We start from the raw sequence: 23,023 nt of genomic DNA on the forward strand, positions 1-23,023 counted from the left end.
CCCCAGAGGAAGAAGAAAAAGAGCGGGGCGGGGGAAAGAAGCTGAAGACCCTGTCGCTACCCCGCAGTGTTCACTTTTCTAGCAACCATGGCTGGAGCAGAAGAGATGAATAAGTATCGCTCACCTCTGGTGTCCAGATACGCCAGCAAAGAAATGAGCTACAACTTCAGCGACAAAAAGAAGTTCACCACCTGGAGGAAGCTGTGGATTTTCCTCGCCAAAGCTGAAAAGGTTTGATATAGTCCGCGACCTTTACAGAGCCCTATCAAGTTTCCTGCTCTAAACATAGTTATAAGGAGGTCTTAAGAGTCGTGCGCATGCTACCCGGTGCTGACTGAGCAGACTGCTACCATACAGTAATCAGTGTCTTTGTCTGGAAGTCATAGGTCATATTTTAAATGAACATCTGTCAACATTATTATGAGATTCTATAATTGAAAATCTGCAGTTTGTATTTTCCCATCGCAGAGCCATCGTGAGCTTCGACACGCATGCGTACATGTTCTGAATTATTTGAACAGCTGCTGCTCTCTCGACAGCGAATGTTCCTGTGATGAACGAAAAGCTCTTCAAGTGGGAAAATTAGTAACAGTAACTGTGGCTAAATGCTGTTGTGTTTGTGCTCTCTTCTCTACTGAGGTTTTATTTGACCAGTCTGACCTATGACCCCTTTGACTGGAGCGAGGTACTCGATTATCTGGAACCAATCTGTAGTGCTGTAGGAATCACGTGACTACGGTGTCCCAACAGAATACAGTCCAGTCTAATCAGCATATTGAGCGCCTGTGCCTCCTCACGAGGACAGCACATGATGATCAAAACTGGAGAAAAGACATGCTGACAGACTAATGACTAATAAACAGCAGGCTGTTTGCTATCAGCTTAGCAATGCAAGTCACAGTGTGACTTTTACCCAAACATCCTTTCCATCAACAGAAGAGCCAATGCTGCAAATATGTGTATTTATAATAAAACTTGTATTTATATAAAAACATATATTTCCATTTGTAACTGTTAATAAATGAATATCTTAAAAGTAAAAAACTGTATTATCAAGAGTCAAAAAGCTCCACCTCCATTCCTGTTTGTCATCATGTCTCTGTGTTCAATGTTCTCCTCCTCAGGCTCTGGGTCTGCCCATCACTGATGCTCAGATTGCAGAGATGGAGAGCCATGCAGAGGACATTGACTTTGCCATGGCGGCTGAAGAAGAGCGAAAGCTGAGGCACGATGTCATGGCGCACGTCCACACCTTTGCACACTGCTGCCCCACAGCTGCTCCCATCATCCACCTCGGAGCTACGTCATGCTATGTGGGAGACAATACTGTAAGTATGACTATTGCATAAATAAACCCAGCAGTGATGAGTTTTGACTCTTTAAAGCTTCTCATGTTTGTCATTTCTGTTCTTCAGGATCTCATTGCATTGCGTGATGGCTTCAACATCCTCTTGTCTAAGGTGAGACTCACCTGTTTGTCCAGAAATTCTATGAAAACAGTGCAAATGAATATATTAATATCAAACAAGCTTGTCAGCTAGTTTTTTGTTTTTACAGTGAGTCCATTTAAAAAAAACTAACAGGACATTTTCATTGAATTCATGAAAAATTATATTTAAAGATGACAGGATAGGCTATCCAACATATTGGTCACATTTATTATGCATCTTCACTGCTTCTGGGAGCTAAAGATCAAAGCTGGCTGTTTGTAGCCCACGATGTAAAATAAGTTTGACACCCTGATTTGATCATTAAAGGCTTGTTTTTCCTGCAGCTGGCCAGAGTCATCGACCGGCTGGCAAACTTTGCAGAGGAATACGCCGACCTCCCCACGCTCGGCTTTACACACTTCCAGTGAGTCCGACTGCAGCTGCAGTGTTTTCATAGGCCTTCATCAGACTGATGGAGCGGTCTAACTTTGATGTCAAACACACCCACTGTGCCCCTCTCCTCCTCTCTGTACAGGCCTGCCCAGTTGACCACAGTGGGGAAGCGAGCGTGTCTGTGGCTGCAGGATTTGGTGATGGATGTGAGGAACCTGGAGCGAGCCCGCGATGATTTACGTTTCCGTGGAGTCAAGGGGACCACAGGCACCCAGGCCAGCTTCCTGCAGCTCTTTCAAGGGGACCATGACAAGGTATAAACAACCATAAGAACCACGTGGGTGCTTTCTGAAGTCCCACAGCACCGTATTGTGATGACTTTTTAATGTCAGTTTTCCTTTTGTACCACCAGGTGGAAGAGCTTGACAAGATGGTGACAGAGATGGCTGGCTTTAAGAAGTGAGTATCAAACTCCTGTCTCCAATATTGGCTGACATGTTTTTATAACATGGTCCAAGCAGGAACAGTTTGAGACACAGGCTATAACTCATTTGTTCCATTCTTATCCAGAGCCTACCTGGTGACTGGACAGACGTACAGTCGCAAAGTGGACATAGACTGCCTGTCCAGGCTCGCTAGTTTGGGAGCTTCTGTGCACAAGGTGAGGAAATGTCTACATTTAGTGGTGGTTAAAGAAACTTGGGTCTTGAGCTCAGGATTTTCAAAAAGCTGATGTAACTGAGTCTAAACTTTATACTGTCGTCTGCTATAGATCTGCACAGACATCCGCCTGCTGGCCAACCTAAAAGAGATCGAGGAACCTTTTGAGAAGGAGCAGATTGGTACGTTCGCTCATTCAAAAGCACTTTTTACCTGTTAAACTGTGCCTCAGCCTAAAGCTTTGCCCGCTCCTCTTCCAGGTTCCAGTGCTATGCCCTACAAGAGGAACCCCATGCGTGCAGAACGCTGCTGTAGCTTGGCCCGACATCTGATTGCGTTGATGGCCGACCCCCTGCAGACTGCCTCAGTCCAGTGGCTGGAGAGGACACTGGATGACAGCGCCAACAGGTCAGCCCACAAAGACACACTTACACTGCTGTGAATTTGGTATGATGCAGTTCTCCTCTGTGAAGTAGATATTACATCAGTGTGGAAGCGTACAATAAATAGTAGTGAACAATGATTCCCAATTACAGGATTTGTACGGGTGCTTGAAATCCTTAAAAATGCTTGAATTTTAAAATTTTTCCAGGTCAAGTTATATAAGAATCAGTCCATTCACTGTCTGAACAGAGTTTCGTCATGTTACTTTTGCACTTTTTTGCATGTTCTGGCACATGTTGTTATTACATGGCTTGATTAAGGTACACATTAGGCTGATATCTGGGGCCAGAGCTGAAACTGTTCTTGGCCAGCAGTGTGTCTACAACTGGCCCGTGGCTGCACACCACCTATGGATGGCCCACACACCACAAAGAATGACTGCCTTTTTGGTGGCCCAGCTCAGGTTTGCCAGAGGTAATCCACACATGGGCCAGCACAGGACCACCAGTGTGTATGCAACTGGCCTTGTGCTGGCCCATGTGTGGGCCACCTCTGGCAAACCAGGTCTGGTCCACCAAAGGGCCGTCATTCTTTGTGGTATTCGGGCCATGTGTAAGTACATTGTGTGGGCCTGATCCGGGCCATACCAATTTTGCTATGTGGGATTATGTTCAAAGCCTGTTCCAGTCAGTGCTGTTCTCCATGACTATCTTACTGTGCATGATGTTATTAGCACAAACACTTTAAAGATAATCATTTAGGACTTTAACAATAATACAGACAACAATGTAGTTAAACAACTTACAGTTAGTTTTATTGAGAATTAACTTTAACCTGTTAGGCCTCCAGGGGTTTTCTGAGCTTTTTTTTTTTTTGTTTCTTCAAGTGGAGATGAATATCTTTACAAGTTGATTTGTTCACATTTGCACATCTTAATTATTAAGAGAAATATTTTTTTTTTTTTTTTTGAGTTTGTACACTATATGCATATAACACAACCATTTCCTTTCTCAGTATTTTTATGCAGTGTGTTTTTCTCTATTTTAAAGGGGGGGAAAAAAGGACATTTAAGTTGACCTAAGACAGATCTTCCCAAAGTGTGGGGCCCGCAGAGCCATTGCAGGGGGGGCGCGGTATGAAAAGCAAAAAAAAAACAAAAAAAAAAACCCCAACGCTTGGACACTGCTAGCAGGGGGCGCCCACACTAACGCAAAGCAGGAGATGAAGCATCGCTGAATATGTTTTCCCAAGCTGGGCTCTCCAAATCACAGACAAACAGTATCCCACAGCTGTTTATGTGTTTAAACCCATTTTGCACAGAGAGGCTTTTTTGAAAAATGTATTGATAGCAATGTTGAATATTATTACACAGGAAAAAAACAAACCAGCGACACGTAAAATAATCACACTGTGACGCCTCTGCCTTTCTAAATGGATCGACAGTAACTGTGTGTGTATATGTAAGCCTGTAAAACCTGAAGATAGTCAGAGACAAAATACTGTTAATCTATCTGCCATTCTGCTATTCATCTCATGTAAACAATAACGTGGCGCACCGCGTGACGTGAAAAAAGGCACATACCATTGACATTGCGTGACGAACTCTGTATTCCTCGTCCACACGTAAACGCAAAAAAGGAGTTTTAAAAAAATCTCTGTTCTCGGTGATTCCAAACGCCGTTTACTTGTGGACAAAACAGCTGCGTTTTCAAAAATACCCGTGTATGAGTGCACGTAGCGCAAAAGAGTTAGTAGTTTATTTCCTTACTACCTGTAATTTATTGCAGATTACTCGTATTTGCTTAATTGTTTACTAAATGTTTGAGGTGTGAAAGAAAAACGCAATGGAGCAAAATATGGGTGTGTGTGGTTGGAGGATGTGTTTATGCGTGTGCGCGAGAAGGGGGGGGGGGGTCGCGAACATTTTTCTTGTCAAACAAAGGGGACCTAGCAAAAAAAGTTTGGGAACCACTGACCTAAGATGATTTGTTTTAATTTTTACATGGTCTTACTAAGGTGATGCTAAGTGAAACATGCATTATTTTATTTAATTTTTTTTGGTAATCTACTGGAAAAGCTTGAAAATGGACCTTGAAAGTGCTTGAATTGGACCCTGAAAAATGCATATGAACCCTGCACTTAGGAGTGGGTGTCCCAAGTGGAGGGCCACAGTGACTGTCCACTTTTTTTAAGGAGACTGTTTTTAAAAGTGGATTTCTCCTTCATTTTTTCCACTGACTCTTCAGGAAATCCATGAGAGTTTGAGGCCTTGAACAAAGCCAAACAGCTAAGAGAGGAATTGTGGCCATGAAGGGAAAATGGAAGAAAACCTAAAGGGGGGAAAAAGAAAAGAAAGCAAGAGTAAAAGACTATGTACATAATTGCGTTAATGGTTAAAGAACTACACATCCTACAATGCATTGCACATTGTTACCCAGGATTCAGTGGTTGAGTAAAAAGCTGTTACTTGTGATTACTGATGGTTTCTTTCCTCTCTTCTCTGCCTTGCTCCTGTGCAGGAGGATCTCCCTGCCCGAGTCCTTCCTGACAGCAGACATCATCCTCAGCACGCTGCAGAACATCACAGAGGGTCTTGTGGTCTACCCCAAAGTCATCGAGAGACACATCCGCCACGAGCTGCCCTTCATGGCCACAGAGAACATTATTATGGCGATAGTGAAGGCAGGAGGCAACAGACAGGTAGGAGAAAATGCCCTGTGAGGAGTTCTCCTCTGTGAGTAAGAATGGACACAATAACAATTTGAACATAACTGGATGAATGCATTTTTGCTTGATCAGGAGAGATGGTTTACTGGGCAGAAAATGCCAGCGGTAACCAGAAAAACAGATGACTAAAGTGAGCTCATCTTACTGACTAGTAACCAGTGTTTTGACCATTTAAATGAAGAAGCTGATTACCAATAACCAGACCTGACATGGAGACCCAACAACATGGCTGTTAAAGTCAGCTCCACCTTAATGTTTCTGCTTTTTCCTGTGTCTCCTTCAGGAGTGCCACGAGAAAATCCGTGTTCTCTCCCAAGAGGCAGCAGCTGTGGTCAAACAGGAAGGTGGAGACAATGACCTGCTGGCCAGAATCCAACGAGACCCCTACTTTGCACCCATTCTAGGGCAGCTGGATGCTTTGCTGGACCCCAAGACCTTTATTGGGCGTGCTCCACAGCAGGTACAGCATGAACAGCCTTATTTTTGTTCAGTCTGACAACAGATGAATGTTTACAGCCAAGCTGCAGCTCCCCTATTACTGCAGCTGTGTCTGTTGCCCCCCTTTGATGATAGTTTCTTTTCTTGTTCCTGCTCCTCTTCTTCAGGTGAAAACGTTCCTGGCTGAAGAAGTACGCCCCCTACTGGAGCCGTATAAGGCCAATATGGACGTCAAGGTTGAGCTTGTGCTTTAAAACATCAGTGATGTCTTAAGCTGGTTTTATGGTCGAGCAGAGTTTGCTGTCCACTCCACTCTAGGGACTGACCGTCTGTCTGCCTGGAGCGAGCTCTGTTGTCAGATGGAGGCAGCGCACAAAGTGTGTGGTACAACGGCTATCCATAACGTGAAATTTCAAGTTGTGTATTTCAAACTAATTTCAAGCTAAAATTTAGTCATGGCTCTGCCAATCAGGAAGGTCTGTTGAAGGTATGTTGTGCTTTTCTATTTTTTTATTTTTTTTTGGTTACCGGGAAGAAGAAGGTGGAAAGCATCAGCTGCACAATACTCCAGCTGCTGGTCATTAATGAGTTAACCACTGTGTATTTTCACACTGGATTTACAACTGATGAAATCTTGTGTTGCTAAAAGAATCACATGACATTATCAGCACAACAGTAATTTGTTCTTGTTGACTATACATTGATAGGCAACTGGTGCTATTGCAACCTGCCTGGTTGTTTCATTTGTCATTGACGCAGTATTATTGTTTGCTTGAAATAAATAAAACATAAATGCTAAAACTGTTTAGGGTGAATTTATTAAAGCTATGCCCTCTTTATAGATGGGAAGCAAACGTTCTGAGTGCATGATGGGGTTTAACAACATTCGTCATCAGCTGTATCCTTTTGTGTCCAAATCTATCATAACACTGACTCGAAGTCCTTTAAACAGATGAAGTCAAGTTGCTTTATCTCACACTCCACTACATAATTTGCCAGTAATCCATTTTTTGTGTCTATTATGCATTTTTTGACTTGTTCATTACCATAATAATGTTCTCTGTGGCCATGAAGGGCAGCTCGTGGCGGATGTGTCTCTCGGTGACTTTGGGGTAGACCACAAGACCCTCTGTGATGTTCTGCAGCGTGCTGAGGATGATGTCTGCTGTCAGAAAGGACTTTGGCAGGGAGATCCTCCTGCACAGGAGCAAGGCAGAGAAGAGAGGAAAGAAACCATCAGTAACAGCTTTTTACTCAACCACTGAATCCTGGGTAACATTGGGCGACCTTGGCTCAGGAATCGCATCTGTAACCGGAAGGTCGCCGGTTCGATCCCTGGGCTCTCTGTCCTGGTCGTTGTGTCCTTGGGCAAGACACTTTACCCTACTTGCCTACTGGTGTTGGCCAGAGGGGCCGATGGCACGATATGGCAGCCTCGCTTCTGTCAGTCTGCCCCAGGGCAGCTGTGGCTACAACTGTAGCTGCCTCCACCAGTGTATGAATGTGAGAGTGAATGAATAGTGGTATTGTAAAGCGCTTTGGGTGCCTAGAAAAGCGCTATATAAATCCAATCCATTATTATTATTATTATTATTATTATTATTGTGCAATAAACACTGTATCACAATCATGAGTCTTAATTGTAGAGATTTACACCAACTCTGGACTCCATATTCATCAACACAATCTATCATGACGTCATTTGAAGCTCAGCCAAGCTTGTCTCACTTATAGCTGGTTAAATGTTTTAGTTATAATCTCACCACTTCAACCAGTAATCTACTACTTCCAGCTGGTAAACCATTTAACAGCTTTGAGTGACCAAATTCACCTTTCATGATGTTTACTTAATAAATAAAACAGTGTTTGCACTTTTATCTTGCTTTTAGTTAATGTTAACCCATATTGCCACTCATAGCTATACTTTTAGCAAATCATACTTTTTTCTTTTTTTTTTTTAACCACCCAGTCATGGTTTATTTAACCAATACCATTTTCAAATTTGTTGACTTTCACTCAGGTGTTCAAACATTTTTTACAGTAGAGAAAATTTCTTCATGTAAAACCTGGCTAACGCAGAAGCTAAACTTGAGCTACCTAATCCTAATTAAGAATCATTGTTCCCTACTTATTGTATGTGTCTACATTAATGCAACATCTTTTTCAAAGTTCAGAGTTATAGCATCACATCAAATTCACAGCTGTGTAAATGTGTCCGTAGTATCTGTACAGTCAGGACCTGGTAGCATGCACATGATTATTAAGACCTCCTTTATTCTCTGCAGACCCAAGAAAAAAGACATGTGGACTGCATCATATTTTCCTACACTCATCTGGTTGGGGCTTCCTTTTCTTGATTTCTGGAGAGAACGTATTTATCAGTTCCTCGGTCAAAAGGAGTTTGAACTCCAGGTACTGGGAGGAGTTCTTTTTAGAATTTCAGAGTTCTCTCTGAAGCCACGAGTTGGAGTAAAAGCTTCGCATGTTTGTTGTTTGTTTTCTTCTGAATCTCATTGCACTGCATGATGGTTTCAGCATTCTCTTGTCTTAAGGTAAGACTCACCTGTTTGCCCAGAAGTCACACAGGTGAGTTTGACATCCAGTTATGCATCCCTTAGATTTTGGAGTAGCAACAGCAGTATTCTTTCTTCTTCTTTTTTCTCCTGACAAAAACAAGACGATAGTTAAATACTAATGTACGAGGACAAAACCTGTGATGAAACTATCGCTGATTTAAAAAAGAGATGAGAATGTTCTACAGGGATGAGATCCAATCAGAATTGAAAGTGTGTAGAGAAGCGGGGTGATTTAAGATAAGATAAGATAAGATAACCTTTATTAGTCCCACACGTTTTTAGAAGTTAGCCATGCACAATTTGATCTGTTGCCAACAAACAGGGTGGTGGAAACTCCTATGCTCCCAGTTTCTCATGAAAAGTTGCCTACCATAGCAGTATAGTTTTGCAACATGGCATTTGGGTCTTCTAACTAAAATAGGAACATAAATAGCACCATCATTGCCAGACCTGGCTCACATCTGGTTGACATACACCCTGCCATGACACCAGTCAGTCAGAAGTGCCAGCTTGATGCCGGATCTGGGCCAGACCTGTTTTCTATGAGCCTGGGCCACATAAACCAAACCAAAATCGGCCAGATGTGGCATGCCATTACACAAACAGTGCCATCTACGCCAGGCCTGGCCCATATCTGGATGACATACCACTTACCATGCCAGAAGTCAGCCAGCAGTGCCAGGTTGACTCCAGCTCCGGGCCAGACCTGTCTGCTATGTGGGTTCAGGAGTTCCATGAGATGATCATGTTCAAGAGGCAGCAGCTGTGGTTAAACAGGAAGGTGGAGACAATGACCTGCTGGCCAGAATCCAGCAAGACCCCTACTTTGCACCCATTCTAGGGCAGCTGGATGCTTTGCTGGACCCCAAGACCTTTACTGGGCGTGCTCCACAGCAGGTACAGCACAAAAAGCCTTATTTTTATTCAGATTCTGGCAACAGATGAATGTTTTCAGCCCCGTCCTCCAGGGCATGAAGCAGGTATGGAGGAGATCAAGACTCCAGACATCCAGAGGCCCCCAGAACACAAGAGACCAAGGAAGACCAACAGAGGGGCAGCTGCGCCACTGTCCCAGTAAGAGCTGAGGAGAGTCCTAGATGAGGGGTCACTCAGCAGCTGTGGAGCAGAAGCCAGGGGGGGTTGCAGTGACGCGCCCATGAGCTCCGCCGGCAGCCAGCTGCGCCAGAGTGACCGAGCCCCAGGCCGAAAAGCCAAGGGCACCCCGAAGGGGCCCTAGCGAGCCCCAGGCTCCAGGCCCCGATAAGCAGCGACCAGGAGTGAGCCGGTGCGTACCTGGACGCCCATCCCTGGACACAAAGAACCACCGATGTCTGAGGGCATCTGGAGACATACATAAATAGACACTGTACACACAATCACACTCCCCAAGCGTAGTCTATAACCCAGGTCTAGGTACCCTTGCCCCTGGAGGGGGAAACTACACCCAGACCCAGGTAGTGTTACCCTCTTCCCTGGGGTGGAGAGAAGCAGACCACCCCGACTTCCGCAGCAGCAGGGAGGCCCCACAATCAGACGGCCAACTCCTCCTCCTAGCCCCCCCGCCCCAACAGGCAACAGAGAACGGGGGTGAGAGAAGACTCCAAACCTCCCTCAGCCCGCTCATATGTAGTGTTGATGCATGTGTGTTCTAAGGTGCATTTAAAACCCAGGAGGGCATGGAGCTACCTGCCCGAGAGCAGCAGGTAAGCGCATAGCCCCTCCTGATAGCCCTCAATGTCTACGTGTATTTAAAATTGAGTAATACACATCACATATTCTCCATAACCAGTGTGATCGTATTTGCTGAATGTTGTTGGAGAAAGTTGAGTCATGATTTTGATTGTGCAATGTCATGGACTAGCGTCCAATATGTCATGTCCTAGGGTCATTATGGGAGTGGTGAAGTTACTGAGTTACTATTTAAAAGCTAACAGAGAGCTACCATTCAACCTGCAATCAGTCATCCCTCATCACAGAGTGAGTACAAATGCCTCCTCTTTCACTCATTGTTACTCTAACTTAATGTTTTGGTGTTGTAAAACTGTTACTTTTAGCCACGCCTTCTGCTGTAGTCGATATGTTCTTTAATAGGTTTCTTTTTTACAGTTCAAACTTTGTTTTGTAGAGAAGGTTGCTTTGATTTTGTTGTATCTATCTCCACATGCTCTATAGCAGCATGCAGCTGTGGGCATTGCTCCCCGTCTGCCTGGCTTTCTTTGGCACTGCAGGCATTTGGACTGTGTGAGTGTTTCATTTCCTTTCTTAACTCACTTCTCATAAAATGTTTTACCTTATTTCTCAAACCCAAACACATTGGCAGTGGTCTTTATTCAGACCTCTTGTCTGTGTAAATCAGTACAGCAAATGTGGACGTATTCACAACCCATGTGTTGTGCTGGTGTCAATAAATGCAACTATTCATGCCTTGAGGTTGAGCTCAGTCATGCCTCTGTGAAAAGCTGTGGGCAAGCAAACTGATAAAGACATAAAACATGCAGTATAGGTTATCTATAAGGTTTGTCTTCAGTTTAAAGTACATATTTAGCTTAGGATAGGTGCCTAAAGGTACTTTATATTAAACATCTTGCTTCCACGCCTGCAGGATTTGCACTACATCTCTCTGTGAACTTTCATTTTGATGTTAGCTATACAATTGTTGATTAAAATATATTTTATAAGATGTGTTCCAATCTAACCAAGACCACATTAAAACTAAAAATAAGAAATATTACATGTTTTTTCTTGTAGTATATGCATGTGTTAGGTATCCCTCAGTTAGTTATTTAGTTGATTACCACCATGTTGGACCAACTTTTACTCTCAGAACTGCCTAGGGTCTTCATGGTATAGATGCATTATACATTAGCTTTAGCACTAACACACTAACTGCAACAGTTTAGCTAATATAAATTATATTGCTAAAAGTATTTACACGTTTAGCTTCACATTCATGTGAACTTGACTGATATCCCATTTTTAATCCATAGGTTTTAAAATGATGTTGGCCCACCCTTTGCAGCTATAACAGCTTCAACACTCCAGGAAGTCTCTCCATGTTTATGTGAATTTTTGAGCATTTTTCTTTTTTTTTGTGTCCCGTTTGGATCTATAGCCATCAGAATTGTTGTCTTAAGGCCATGAAAGATGCCAAGCGGATTTATTTTACCAAGTGGATCATCATGGCCTTGCCATATTGGTCCATTTGATTGACCTTTATTATAATTATGAATTTATTTTATTTTCAGTTGCTACAAACGGGACAGACATGACTGGGGGATAGGACAGGGAGAAAGAATGAAAGAAAGAGAGGGAGAGAAAGAAAACCAAAGGGGAGAAGAGACGGTGAGAAAGGGGGGAAGAAAGAAAAAAAAACAAAAAAAACAAACAAAAAAAAACACCTGGGTCACCTGTATGGAGAAAAAAAAACAGAAGAGAAAGCAAACAACAAAGAGCAACATAATAAGAAAAAAAAGCACCATCACAATAAACTAGCTAGCAGTAGATATCAGTAGATACTAAATAATAAACGATATTGTGCAGCACGCAAGATAGACAGCGCACAATGTGCTTTGAGGCAGCAGCCAAGAAAGGTGTAGTCCGCGTCTGTGAATACCTGTGTGTACACCTGTGTGCATACCTGTGTGGATCAGCATGCTTGCATTCCAAAGGTTTCTCCATGTAACGATCTGCTAGGGAGTGTGGGGAGCCACAGCCCCGCTTCCAGGGTATGAAGCAGGTATGGAGGAGATCAAAACTCCAGACATCCAGAGGCCCCCAGAACACAAGAGACCAAGGAAGACCAACAGACGGGCAGCCGCGCCACTGTCCCAGTAAGAGCTGAGGAGAGTCCCAGATGAGGGCTCATTCAGCAGCCGCGGGAGCAGAAGCCAGGGGGAGTTGCAGTGACGCGCCTGTAAGCTCCGCCGGCAGCCAGCTGTGCCTGAGTGACCGAGCCCCAGGCCGAGAGGCCGGGGGCACCCCACCTCCGAAGTGGCCCGAGCGAGCCCCAGGCTCCAGGCCCCGATAAGCGGCCACCAAGGAGTGAGCCGGTGTGTACCCGGACGCCCACCCCCAGACACCATTTTTCTAGAAGCACATTTGTGAGGTCAGACACTGATGTTGGACGAGAAGCCCTGGCTTGCAGTCCCTGATCGAATTCATCCCAAAGGTCTTCTGTTGGGTTGAGGTCAGGACTCCTGTCAGGCCAGATATGTTCTTCCACAGCAAACTCGCTCACCCATGTCTTTATGGACTGTGCTTCGTAAACTGGTGTGCAGTCAAGTTGGAACAGGAACCATCCCCAAACTGTTTACACAAAGTTGGGACCATGAAACTGTCCAAAATGTCCTGGTATGCTGATGCATTATGAGTTTCCTTCAACGGAACTAAGGGCCTGAGACCAACTCCTGAATAACTATGCCATAATCAAAACCACCAAACTTTGCACCTGGCACATTGCAGTCACAGTCGTTCTGCTGGCATCTGCCAAACCCAGACTTGTCCATCAGATTGCCAGACGGAGAAGTGTGATTCGTGTCTCTAGAGAACATGTCCTCATGTCCTTATGTTATATTAAATTCTCTCACAAATGTTTGTAGAAGCAGTCTGCCTGCCCAGGTGCTTGATTTTTTTCTACTCGGTCCTGGTGGTTTTCAGGTGTTTACACATCTGTCTGTGTGTGCACTGAGTTTAACATGAGAGCATGACAACTATAAGGGAAAATGACTAAACTTATCAGATTTGGGGATGACATTAAAATGAAGACTGTGCAAGAGCTTGGCATGGTCACAAGCAGTTTTACTCAAGTTTGGGAATCTGCAATAATAAGTATGCTTGGCTTCTCAAACAGTTATATATGTATATAAAAAATATTTAATCATACCCTTGCAAAGGCACAAACATTCAGCAGTCACCAACAGCCTTATTTCTTTCCATCAGATTTGCAGTAGCTGTAACAAATGGATCAGTCAACCTAACAGAGGGAATCCCGTACATCAGGTCGGTGTAAATCCTTTCTGTTCCAAGAGCCGAGTACAGAATAAAGGACTTAAACTGAAATAACGGTGAACTGGCAGGCTGCTGTCGTCATGTTCACAGCCTTAAAGGAACCTCGTGATTCACTAATTTGTCTTTCTGCTGCTAGCCAGTGTGGCACTTCCAACCCACAGAGCTGTCTCTTCTCCCAGGTCTGCAACATCTGCTGCTTTTTAGGTAAAAATTATTCAAATAAATATCCCAATATAGAGGAAGAGTGCTTGCTATCTGATTTCCCTAATTAGTTCATTTAAATTCAACAGCAGCTGCCATTTGTCAGAGCTGTAGTTTCACTTTGATTCTCTGCAGCTTTGGTCATTTTTCGCTCGTTTCGTAACCACCTTATGTCCGTGTTTCTCAGCCCTGTGGGTCGTGGCGATCCGTTTCCAGCAGGTCAGAGACTATGGTGATCACGGAAAAGGCAACATTGCCAGCATTGTTTTAGGATTCACCTCCTCCATATCGATCTCCGTCACCGGGAACTTCCAGGTAGCACTTTTATCTTGTGAACTTGTTTTACTCTGTTAAAGATTAAAACTTTATCCGTGAAAAATAACATGAAGATGACTGTATGCTAATCAAACTCTCCACTCCCCTCTGCTTGTCCTGTGTAGCAATCAGTTTTAATGATTATTCACACTGTGGGAGCAGTCCTGGCTTTCTTCCTTGGCCTGGCCTACTTCTGGGTACAGCTGTAGCTAACTTATTGGGCTCAACCATCGCAGGACCGATGGTGGGTGGGGCCTGTCAGGGCAACCTTCTGCATCATCTGTACCGTCACGGTTATTGTTAGTATCCTTCCTGTCTTCAAACTCCTTCATGCAATCCAAGATAATGCTTTTGCCCATAGTAAGAATATTCAGTTGTGGAGAATTTTTAAATTTGTATTTATTTATTTATTTATTTTAATTTTTTTTACATTTTAAGAACATTTTCAGTTATTTTAATTTTAAAGAATATGTCCAGAATGAGCTACCTATTTCTATATCACCTAACTTCAAAATATATCTATTAAATTAAGATTTTTCTTTAGTTTTTTTTTAAACTTATTGTTAATGCAACTATCCAGTTGTCCAACCACATGGTTGCCACTTAATGTATTTAGAAGACACGGTAAAGACAACCTGTAAAGTTCAAACTGAGCATCAGAAAGGGGAAAAATGGCGATTTAAATGTCTTTGAACATTGAATTGTTGTTGTCGCCAAACATGCTTGTTTGAGTATTTCGGAACCGTTGATCTGCTAAGAATAGGAAACTGAGGGTATGATTCACGTGGCTCACCAAAGATAGACAACAGAAGACTGAAAAAAACGTTGTCTGGTCTCAATTTCTGTTTCTATTCAAATGGTAGGGTCAGAAATTGGCACAAATAACGTCAAAGTGTGGCCCAATTCTTCTTTGTATCAAAGGTTCAGGCTGCTGGTGATGTAATGGTTTCTGTTGCTACACTTTGGGCCCATTAGTATCAAATGACCATCATTTGAATCCTACAGTCTACCCTTTTTCACCACAGCGTACTAATTTTCACTTTATCCTACCAGTGCCATGTCACGAAGCTCAAATCATCAAAAATTGGTTTGTTCAACCAATTCTCTCAAAACACATGAACAATCACCAGATCTCAATAAAATAAAGCACCACTGCATGTTGAGGAAAGGGACATTTACATCATGGATGTGCAAACGACAAATCTGCAGCCACTGTGTGATGCTGTCACGTCAATATGGAAATCTGTACTATGAATACAATTTAAGCGGATAAAATGGGTCCAACCCAGTACTTGCAAGGTGTACCTAATAGAGTGGCCAGTGAGTGTTGATACGTTTGTTTTAACACTGTATTTCTAGTGCATTGCAATAAGTGTTGAGGACCGCTGTAGATTCATGAAAAAATACTGATACATGCAGTATTTGCTGTGACTGTGGTTTCCCATTTCTTTGAACTTTTTTAAATGACTGAATTCTCATTGAGCTCATATTGAACCGTACTGTGTGAAGAGCTATTTCTCACATGCATTTTAAATGAGCCCTCTCACTGCTGTGACTATACATCCCTATACACAGACAGTGTTTGGGCTGAGAATAAACACTATAGTGTCTGAAAGCATCAATGAAGCAGCAACTAGTGTTAGGCTTACTATTGAATTTACTCTGATGTGCGGTTGTTCAGCATCGTGCTCCTTAACTGCTCTTCTCTCCTTCAGTGTCCATTTTCCACATCACAGGCTTTTCCTCTGGAGCTGCTGCGTGTGAATGGATTCTGGTGATGTCGTTCTTCTGCCTCTTTGGCCTTTTTGCAGCCGAGTTCAGACACATCGACTGCCACAGCCTCACCGTACAGAAGCAAATGTTTACGAATGACCGCAGCCACGCATCAATAGAAATGAATGGTTATGTTATAAATACAATTAGCTAAAAACACTGTACTGGATCTGTGTGCTAGTACACATGGTTCAGAATGCATTATGTTCGGTCATTATATATAGAACTGCTTTTTAATTTATTCGCATGTTTTCCATTTTGAAGACTCAGTACGGCAGATCTGTTTCATGATCTATGACAGCATCTTTTGATGTGATTCATCATGTTTATGTCATTACTATCATTAGTAAATTATTTTACTATTACACAGTCAACTACCATACGGGCAGCATTTTCTATTTATAAATTTTTAGAAGAATTTCAAATAAATAACTTGGGTACTTGGGTGTCTATCCTTTTATTATTTTGAAAATTTTGTGAATGCTAGTTTTAGGTTTTGTTCTCGTGTTAAATACAGAAAATAGACAAAAATCAGGTACTTCTTCGTCCCATACAGCAATAACCACAGACTAACACATGATGGCGCTGTTTAACAATCTTAATCTGCTACAACAGCCTCTACATGATCCCTCTCTTATTATTTAAGCCACTTCTTAAAATCATTCATATACCCTCTTTTCCTCTCTTGCGTTTTCTTATTTTCATCTTCATGATGTGAAATCAACTGGTGATTGCACGCAGTGAAAACCAGTGAACATCAGCTCTTTTTCTGCAGCATTGTCCACCTGTCAGCTGGAGGAAGCTTTAAAAGGAGGATGGCGGTATGGAGGAAATGTTGAGTTATTGAGAAAACGAGAGAAACAAAGGCCTTCATATGGCGTAACACACGAGAGAGTACTGTAAGATACATTTAAAATGGTTCATTCTTGAGTTTTACCTGCACTTTAAACTTCCTTTTTTATAATTGTCAGAAACACCACCGGCCAGCGGGGGTGCTGTTGAGCATTTCTGGCTGCTGATCATTGGGCTGCTGGGAAAATGCACCTCTGGTGGCATACCAACATGTTTTTTTGTAAGATACCTCCAATTTAGAAGGAGGTTTCGCATTCACTGCAATTTGTCAAGGCTATTTGCAGCGGGCAAAACAATGAAGCTCTCATTGCTGATGCTGATAGTAGGAGAGGTCCTACTCTTGGCTCCAGCATGCAAACTCTTTCTCTCATCCAAGTTCTTTATTTATTTTAGAATATTATCTCAGGGTCTGTTGGTAACATCTTGGTCGTGCTTTGTGAACATCAACATATCTAATTTTGTTTGTATCTTTATTTATGTCAACAAAAAATCACTAGGGGTATGGTCGAGATGGGAATAGTGGGCCCCCGGTGTCCTGCTATGTTTCGGGAGCATTCTTTCACATACTCCACACTGTGTGATGTAACCAGAGGGGGGCTTTGATGAGCGGGCACAGGGAGCAGACGGACAAGCCCGGAATTCTATGGGAATTTTTCAAAGTGCTGTTCATTACCAGTGTTCCTGCTGCAGGCAGCATGCAGGGTTTGAACATTACAGTCTCATGATCAGGGCAGATTAGAAAGAAGATTTAACTTCCTGACGTTACTCCAAAGTGCATGATTTAAAATAAGTTCACCCCTTATGCCGGTCTTTTTCTGCTTATGCTGAAATAACAAAAATGCTCTTGAGTTCTTGCTGCTTATAATAAGGAATTCAGAAGGAGGCCTTTTGGTGCCAAAACACCCTTAACCCTGCTGTTTTCATTAGTGAGTATAAAAGGCTCCTGATAAAGTAATAAAAACTCATAAAACCACCAGTAGCGACATGCAAAGACTGGGAGGCCCTTGATGTAAATGTCAGAAAAAAAGGTCTGGATCCTCTATTGTAATATGGGAGAACATGGTTTATGTGGTGCCTGCCTTGTTGCTTTTGACTTTGAGTCAAGAAGAAGGTAAGAGCACACTTGCTCTCAAGGCCCGCGCTGTAATCTCTCCCAACACCTGCTTATGCCCTAGTCTGTCTTATCCTGGCAACAGCAGAAACAAAAGCACTGCTTTCCTATTGCGGAGCGGAGTAACTGCCTCCAAGTTCACTATCAGACGCAACCGGCAACCCTCGGACGCTCCGGTCTCTCTTTAACGCTGGTCTTATCATCGACGAGCCAAATCCTGTGCACTTCACATCGAAAGGCCTGCTCTATCAGCGAGACAGCAGAATCTGCCAGATGAAGGCTCAGGGAAAGGACTGGGAGTAAACTGTTTGAGGAGAACGGTTGGTGAGTCCAATACATAGGAGACGGACACAGAAGAGAGATGGGATTGTCCAGAATTGAGAGATCCACAAGCAGATACAGAGACCTAGTGACAAGGAAGAGAGTCCCAGAAAGATGGAGTGTGAGTGATAAAGATGGAAAAATAAGAGTGGGCACCAGCAGCCATGATCTCACCCTCTGCTCCGCTCTTTGGCACCGTCTTCCAGAAAACTGCCCTTTCGCTGAAAAATGCCAAGTGCACCACATTCCAGCAGCCACACAAAGGCCCTCCCTCGTCTCAGCTGCACGGGCACAATCAGACAAGGGATAATTATATAATTAGGCTGGCTGGTGGCAGACAGGGACTCTCAGATGGTGTGTTGGTGTGTCATATTTACGTTATCAGACAATGAGGAGAGTTTGGCCTTATCAGAGGAGGCAGCGGCAGAATGTGTGTGTGTGGGGTGTGTGTGCTCCAGCTGCGGCACTTAGGACCAGATTGTCACGATAGAGAATAATAGTGGGTCGATAGAATGACCTTCACTCCATGGCAGGGCAGGGATCAGAGAATGTGATATGTGACGACGAGGTGGGGACTTTTTTGGGGGCTCCAACAAGCTCCATTCTCCAGGACTGAAAAATTAGGACAAAGTGGAAAGGCTAAAAATTGCAGTTCTTCGAATGTCTACTTGAAGCTGAGTACAAAAATCAAACCTTTGCTGCTTTTTTACAACCTGGTCTTAGATTTTTTTAAAGGCCTTTTCTATGACTGAGGGATGCTGACCAGTGCTGGGTGTAACGAGTAATCACATTACATATCTCTGTAACACTATAATATGAAGTTGCAGCTACTAAAAATAGAATTATGTTGTTACTTGAGAGGCACAAGTTTATCCATAGGGCTGTTCGATATAACGATATTTATCGGATGACAATATAAAAACATCTATCGTTTCATTTTACGTGGTGTCGCAAAATAAACTGTTTACGGCAATATTTTTTCATCGTTTTGATCGTCACTGTAGTGACTATATTAATTTGTTAAAGTTCTCTCTTTCTCTTATATTTAATATAACCACACTACGGACGGACAAGCGCCTGTTTTTTTGCGTTGTCGTTAGCAACATAATCTTTTCACAATAAAGTTCAAGATCCTGTTGAGACTTTTCAAAATAAACGGAATCACGTGAAACAGTATGCAGAGTCTTTACGGATGAGAAGCAAAAAAGAGTCGTCAGGTGCTAAAAAATAGGTTAAAACATTCGACTCCAGATACATGACGTCCAGCTGGAAACACTTCATGCAAGTCAAGCTGCCCGAGATTCACAGAATTTACAGAAAATGTGAAATTTTTGTGATTTATATCGTTATCGGGACGATAGATGTCTTATATCGGGATATGAGATTTTGGTCATATCGCACAGCCCTATTTATCCATAATCTGTTTGATGGGTAGACAAGTTAAAACTCCTCTGCAGGACAAAGATAGCAGAGGAGTAGAGATGTACACATGAGTTTGAATTTGTTTTGCAAAACAACAAGAATGTGACAGTAATATGCAAAGTGTGTGCAGAGCAAAAACAGCTATCCACCTCTATGCTAACAAGACACCAGCTAGCACCGAGCATTTGCAAAAGCAAATGTTACTATCCATCATGCTAACCCCAACATGGAGAGCAATGCTAAAGCTAAATGCACGTCAAACTTCATCAAGCAGTCACAGGTTTATTTTCAGCAGGTAGTAAAAGAAAAAGTTTCCTTCTAATATTGTCGGTCTTTACCTTACAATGTGAAGCTCCTTGATATGACTGCTGTTGTGAATTGGCACTATATAAATAAAAACTGTTGAAGTGTCACTTCCTAACTCAAGTTAAATGTTGCTCTTGTTTTTGTTTTTAGAGCAAATAATAGTTGAATAAACACAGACACCGCTGTCTTTGCAGTTAACAAGCAAACCATCCACCAAACCTCTGCTCCAATTTGGGTCAATGAAACTTTTTGTGTTATTTTTATGTCACTGATTGCATGATGCACCTGTACAAGAATACGCTGTGCAAACTAAGGCTCAAGTCAAACAAGTCTAGAGATTGGTCAGTGATCATCTGGGAGCCACCGACTGCAAGTGGAAAATCTGTACTCCTCATGGAGTATCCTGACATTTGCTATGTGTAGCTGGTTGCTGGTATACACAATACACTGAAAACCTCTTGAAGATTTCTTTGATTGCTAGCAGATTGACACGGTCACCTGCAGTTTGCAAGAAATTGTTTACCTTCAAAGTTAAGTTACGTTGGACTTTTTAAAAAGTGTGTGTTGTAGCCAAAAGGTCCAACTTTTACTTTGAAGGTAAACAGTGTCCATTTCTAGTTTGCATCACGCTTTTTCATGTTTCACTAAATAGGCCTGTGGCCAGCAAATGTTTGCAGACGAATAGGCCTTTTCTATGCAAACGGTAGGTAATCATGGCAATTTGTTAGTGACCAAGGCAGAAAGATAGAAAGTTTTTGGTGCAGCAACCTTTTTGCAATCAATTTCATCTGGTGCCAGCCAATAATATCCAGCAACCACTCACGAAATATATTTTTCCCTAGTGGAGCTCACCAGGGTGTTGCCAACCAGACTTGAAGCCTGTGGCCAAGGCCTATGATTTGTAGTATTTGCTGATAACTCCAAGCTGTTACCCAATTATGGTCACTTATGGCAACAAGAATGCACGAAACAATGGCTTTCACCTAGTCTTTCCACTTGGAAGTTATCTTGAAATGCTGGGCATGTATTTGGGCAGTTATTTCAAGTTATAGATAGTTATAGATACTGATGGGAAATTTTTGAACATGTGGACTTAAACCACCAATCCTCTGATTAGCAAATGGGTGACACTTCCTATAACCCAGAGCTGTTCTTCTATAACAGCTCTGCTCACATCATGGTGGACATGATGACTATCTTTTATATCCAGTCTGTGGGGTCCACCAACCACACATAATATAAGAAAATTAAAATTAAACATTTCACCTCTGAGAACCAAAACGGTATCAGGGGTTCGTAACCATGTTTCAAATATTCTTCCCTAAATTGTATTAAACATGTTTAAACATGTGAATATTCGGGTGTTACATTTGGCTAAATGTAGAAACGTATATAGTATTTTAATGCAACATTTATTATTATTTTTTAATTATTATGAAAATGTAGCTGGCTGTGACTTGTCCTAGCTGGGGAATCACAGCACCAAATGACAGCGACAATTCACAGCTAAACAGACACGACCACCTCTGCCCTCTAGTTGAGGAAGAATCCTCTCTCCCAGACGAGAATTAAGCCAGTGTCTCTCTCTGCTGGCCACCGGCCAACAATCTCCCCTTGCGCCATGGCCTTGGCTTTGGGTGTGTCTCCAGTTGCACGGGACAGCACAAAATAGACTATTGTTGATCGCACAAGACAGAGAGCCAGGGGAAGGAGGAGGGGCAGTGGCAGTGGTGGTGGTGGGGACTGGAGGTGGTGGGAGGAGAAATTCACTTTTAAGAAAGGACCACATGGACAATGAAGAGCAACTCCCCTCCTACTTACGTGGATACGCACTGATGAAGAGCTGCTGGCCACACTCCTTTGCCATCATTCAATTTCTTTACAGGTGCACTTTGTTTAGAGGAAAGTCTGAACCTTGTTTCTGTATTCTTATGCAAAACTCGTACAACAACAAAAGATTATTTTTGTCTTACCTGGATGATTTAGCCGAGAGTATTTCTTGGCAGGGAGCAGTAACTTCCTGGATTCCTTGACTTCCTGGTTGCCTGCATCTCTGAGACAAGAAGACATCTGCATCCAGCCTGAAATATAATTATATTTAGGCTTTGCAACCTTTGGAGTGTAGCCCAACTGTTACTGAATTTTTGATGTCAATATTGACATTTGAGCTTTTTGAAAAAAGAAAGTATTTAAAATAAAGCACCAGTCTTGGCTGATGTTTCGGCCTGGCTAAATTATTGGTGAACCTCAGTAAGTGGCTCAAAACATCCTTGAGTAGCTATGAGTGTGCCGAGTGCACGTAGAAAGGCCACAGCCAGCCAACAGGTTTGAACCCAGAAGCTTCTCAGAGCACGCTAATGGCACTGTCCACTGCAGCACTCTGCTTGCTCATAGGGTGGCTCCTGGAAGATATGTTTCTACCATCTTTGCTGTCACAGAAACATTATATAGATTTCAACTCAGGATTCTTTGTATATATGTATATATATATTTTATTTAATTGTTTTCTACTACAGGACACATTCACCCATTCGCACACACATAGGTGACTGTAGCTCAGCAGGCAGAGCAGGTCATCTGCTAATCAGAAGGTTGTCATTTCAATCAATCAAATGGAGCACGAATGTGTGAACGTTAGATAGAAAGCCCTTAAGCATAAAAAGGTGCTTGTGTGAAATGATTAATGAGGTACATTGTCTTGAGTGCTTCAGTAGAGTTGAAAAGTACACACGCATGCTTTTAAATATTTTGTAAAAGTCACACTTGTGTGCTGTGTGATGCATCAAAGGCAATTTAGGTTTCATCATCTTGCCCAAGGAAACTTTGACATGTGGTCTTAAGGAGGAATTGAATCATCAACCATCTGATTAGTAAATGACCGGCTCTAACTGTCTCCTCATATTTCTCTCTCCTGTCATCATGGTGCCTATGTCCATCTTTTACACTCTACGCACAGTCCTGAAGCCCTCAGCAATTATGTGCTTGAATGATTATCAGCCTGTTGCACTAACACTGGTAATCATGAAATGCTTTGAGAGACTGGTGATGACATCTATTGAGTCTCCATCCCCGTTGACCTGGACTGGCATCAGTTTGCTTATAAAACC

General features: G+C 42.7%; 4 protein-coding genes across 7 annotated transcripts in view; 2 read left to right on the plus strand and 2 right to left on the minus strand.

The window, feature by feature from the left end:
- Positions 1-3,229, minus strand: part of LOC309704572 (GTPase IMAP family member 8) — a 96,830-nt gene extending 93,601 nt beyond the window's left edge. Inside the window, exon 1 of the mRNA XM_082529807.1 lies at positions 3,220-3,229. The gene's annotated coding sequence lies outside the window, so the exon portion shown is untranslated. The remainder of the gene's footprint in view (positions 1-3,219) is intronic.
- On the plus strand, positions 1-6,833 carry LOC309704573 (adenylosuccinate lyase-like). The gene is made up of 12 exons (XM_082529810.1): positions 1-231; positions 1,125-1,328; positions 1,416-1,460; positions 1,775-1,854; positions 1,966-2,137; positions 2,236-2,282; positions 2,394-2,484; positions 2,596-2,665; positions 2,744-2,891; positions 5,387-5,567; positions 5,878-6,054; positions 6,200-6,833. The coding sequence occupies exons 1-12, from the start codon at positions 88-90 to the stop codon at positions 6,284-6,286; spliced, it is 1,446 nt and encodes a 481-aa protein (XP_082385936.1). The 5' UTR covers positions 1-87; the 3' UTR covers positions 6,287-6,833.
- Positions 4,805-23,023, minus strand: part of LOC309704591 (adenylosuccinate lyase-like) — a 26,378-nt gene continuing 8,159 nt past the window's right edge. Inside the window, exons 2-4 of one of the 4 annotated variants that reach the window (XM_082529834.1) lie at positions 21,890-21,997; positions 8,596-8,695; positions 6,921-7,229 (exon numbers count right to left, since the gene is read on the minus strand). In XM_082529834.1, coding sequence (XP_082385960.1) covers positions 7,052-7,229; positions 8,596-8,695; positions 21,890-21,992 — 381 coding nt within the window. In that variant the 5' untranslated portion in view covers positions 21,993-21,997 and the 3' untranslated portion in view covers positions 6,921-7,051. Of the gene's footprint in view, positions 5,198-6,920; positions 7,230-8,595; positions 8,696-9,262; positions 9,473-21,888; positions 21,998-23,023 lie in introns of those variants that run through there. The other 3 variants (XM_082529835.1, XR_014276293.1, XR_014276294.1) reach the window with 3 other exon arrangements.
- tmem150b (transmembrane protein 150B) lies at positions 10,511-16,058 on the plus strand (the record flags this gene model as incomplete). Its single annotated transcript, XM_082529661.1, is given in 8 exon segments — positions 10,511-10,585; positions 10,784-10,849; positions 13,547-13,606; positions 13,752-13,819; positions 14,004-14,131; positions 14,257-14,337; positions 14,341-14,434; positions 15,847-16,058. Coding segments are annotated over 7 exon segments (708 nt in total). The 5' UTR covers positions 10,511-10,585; position 10,784.

The sequence above is a fragment of the Aulonocara stuartgranti genome (assembly GCF_965226115.1).
Source record: "Aulonocara stuartgranti genome assembly, chromosome: 4".
Lineage (NCBI taxonomy): Eukaryota > Metazoa > Chordata > Actinopteri > Cichliformes > Cichlidae > Aulonocara > Aulonocara stuartgranti.

Excerpts from the sequence above, each read along its gene's own strand:
- LOC309704573 (XM_082529810.1), top strand. The coding sequence starts at position 88 with ATGGCTGGAGCAGAAGAGATGAATAAGTATCGCTCACCTCTGGTGTCC. Across the intron at positions 1,461-1,774 it reads TCAACATCCTCTTGTCTAAG|CTGGCCAGAGTCATCGACCG; the intron begins GTGAGACTCACC and ends TTTTTCCTGCAG. Across the intron at positions 2,138-2,235 it reads TTCAAGGGGACCATGACAAG|GTGGAAGAGCTTGACAAGAT; the intron begins GTATAAACAACC and ends TTGTACCACCAG.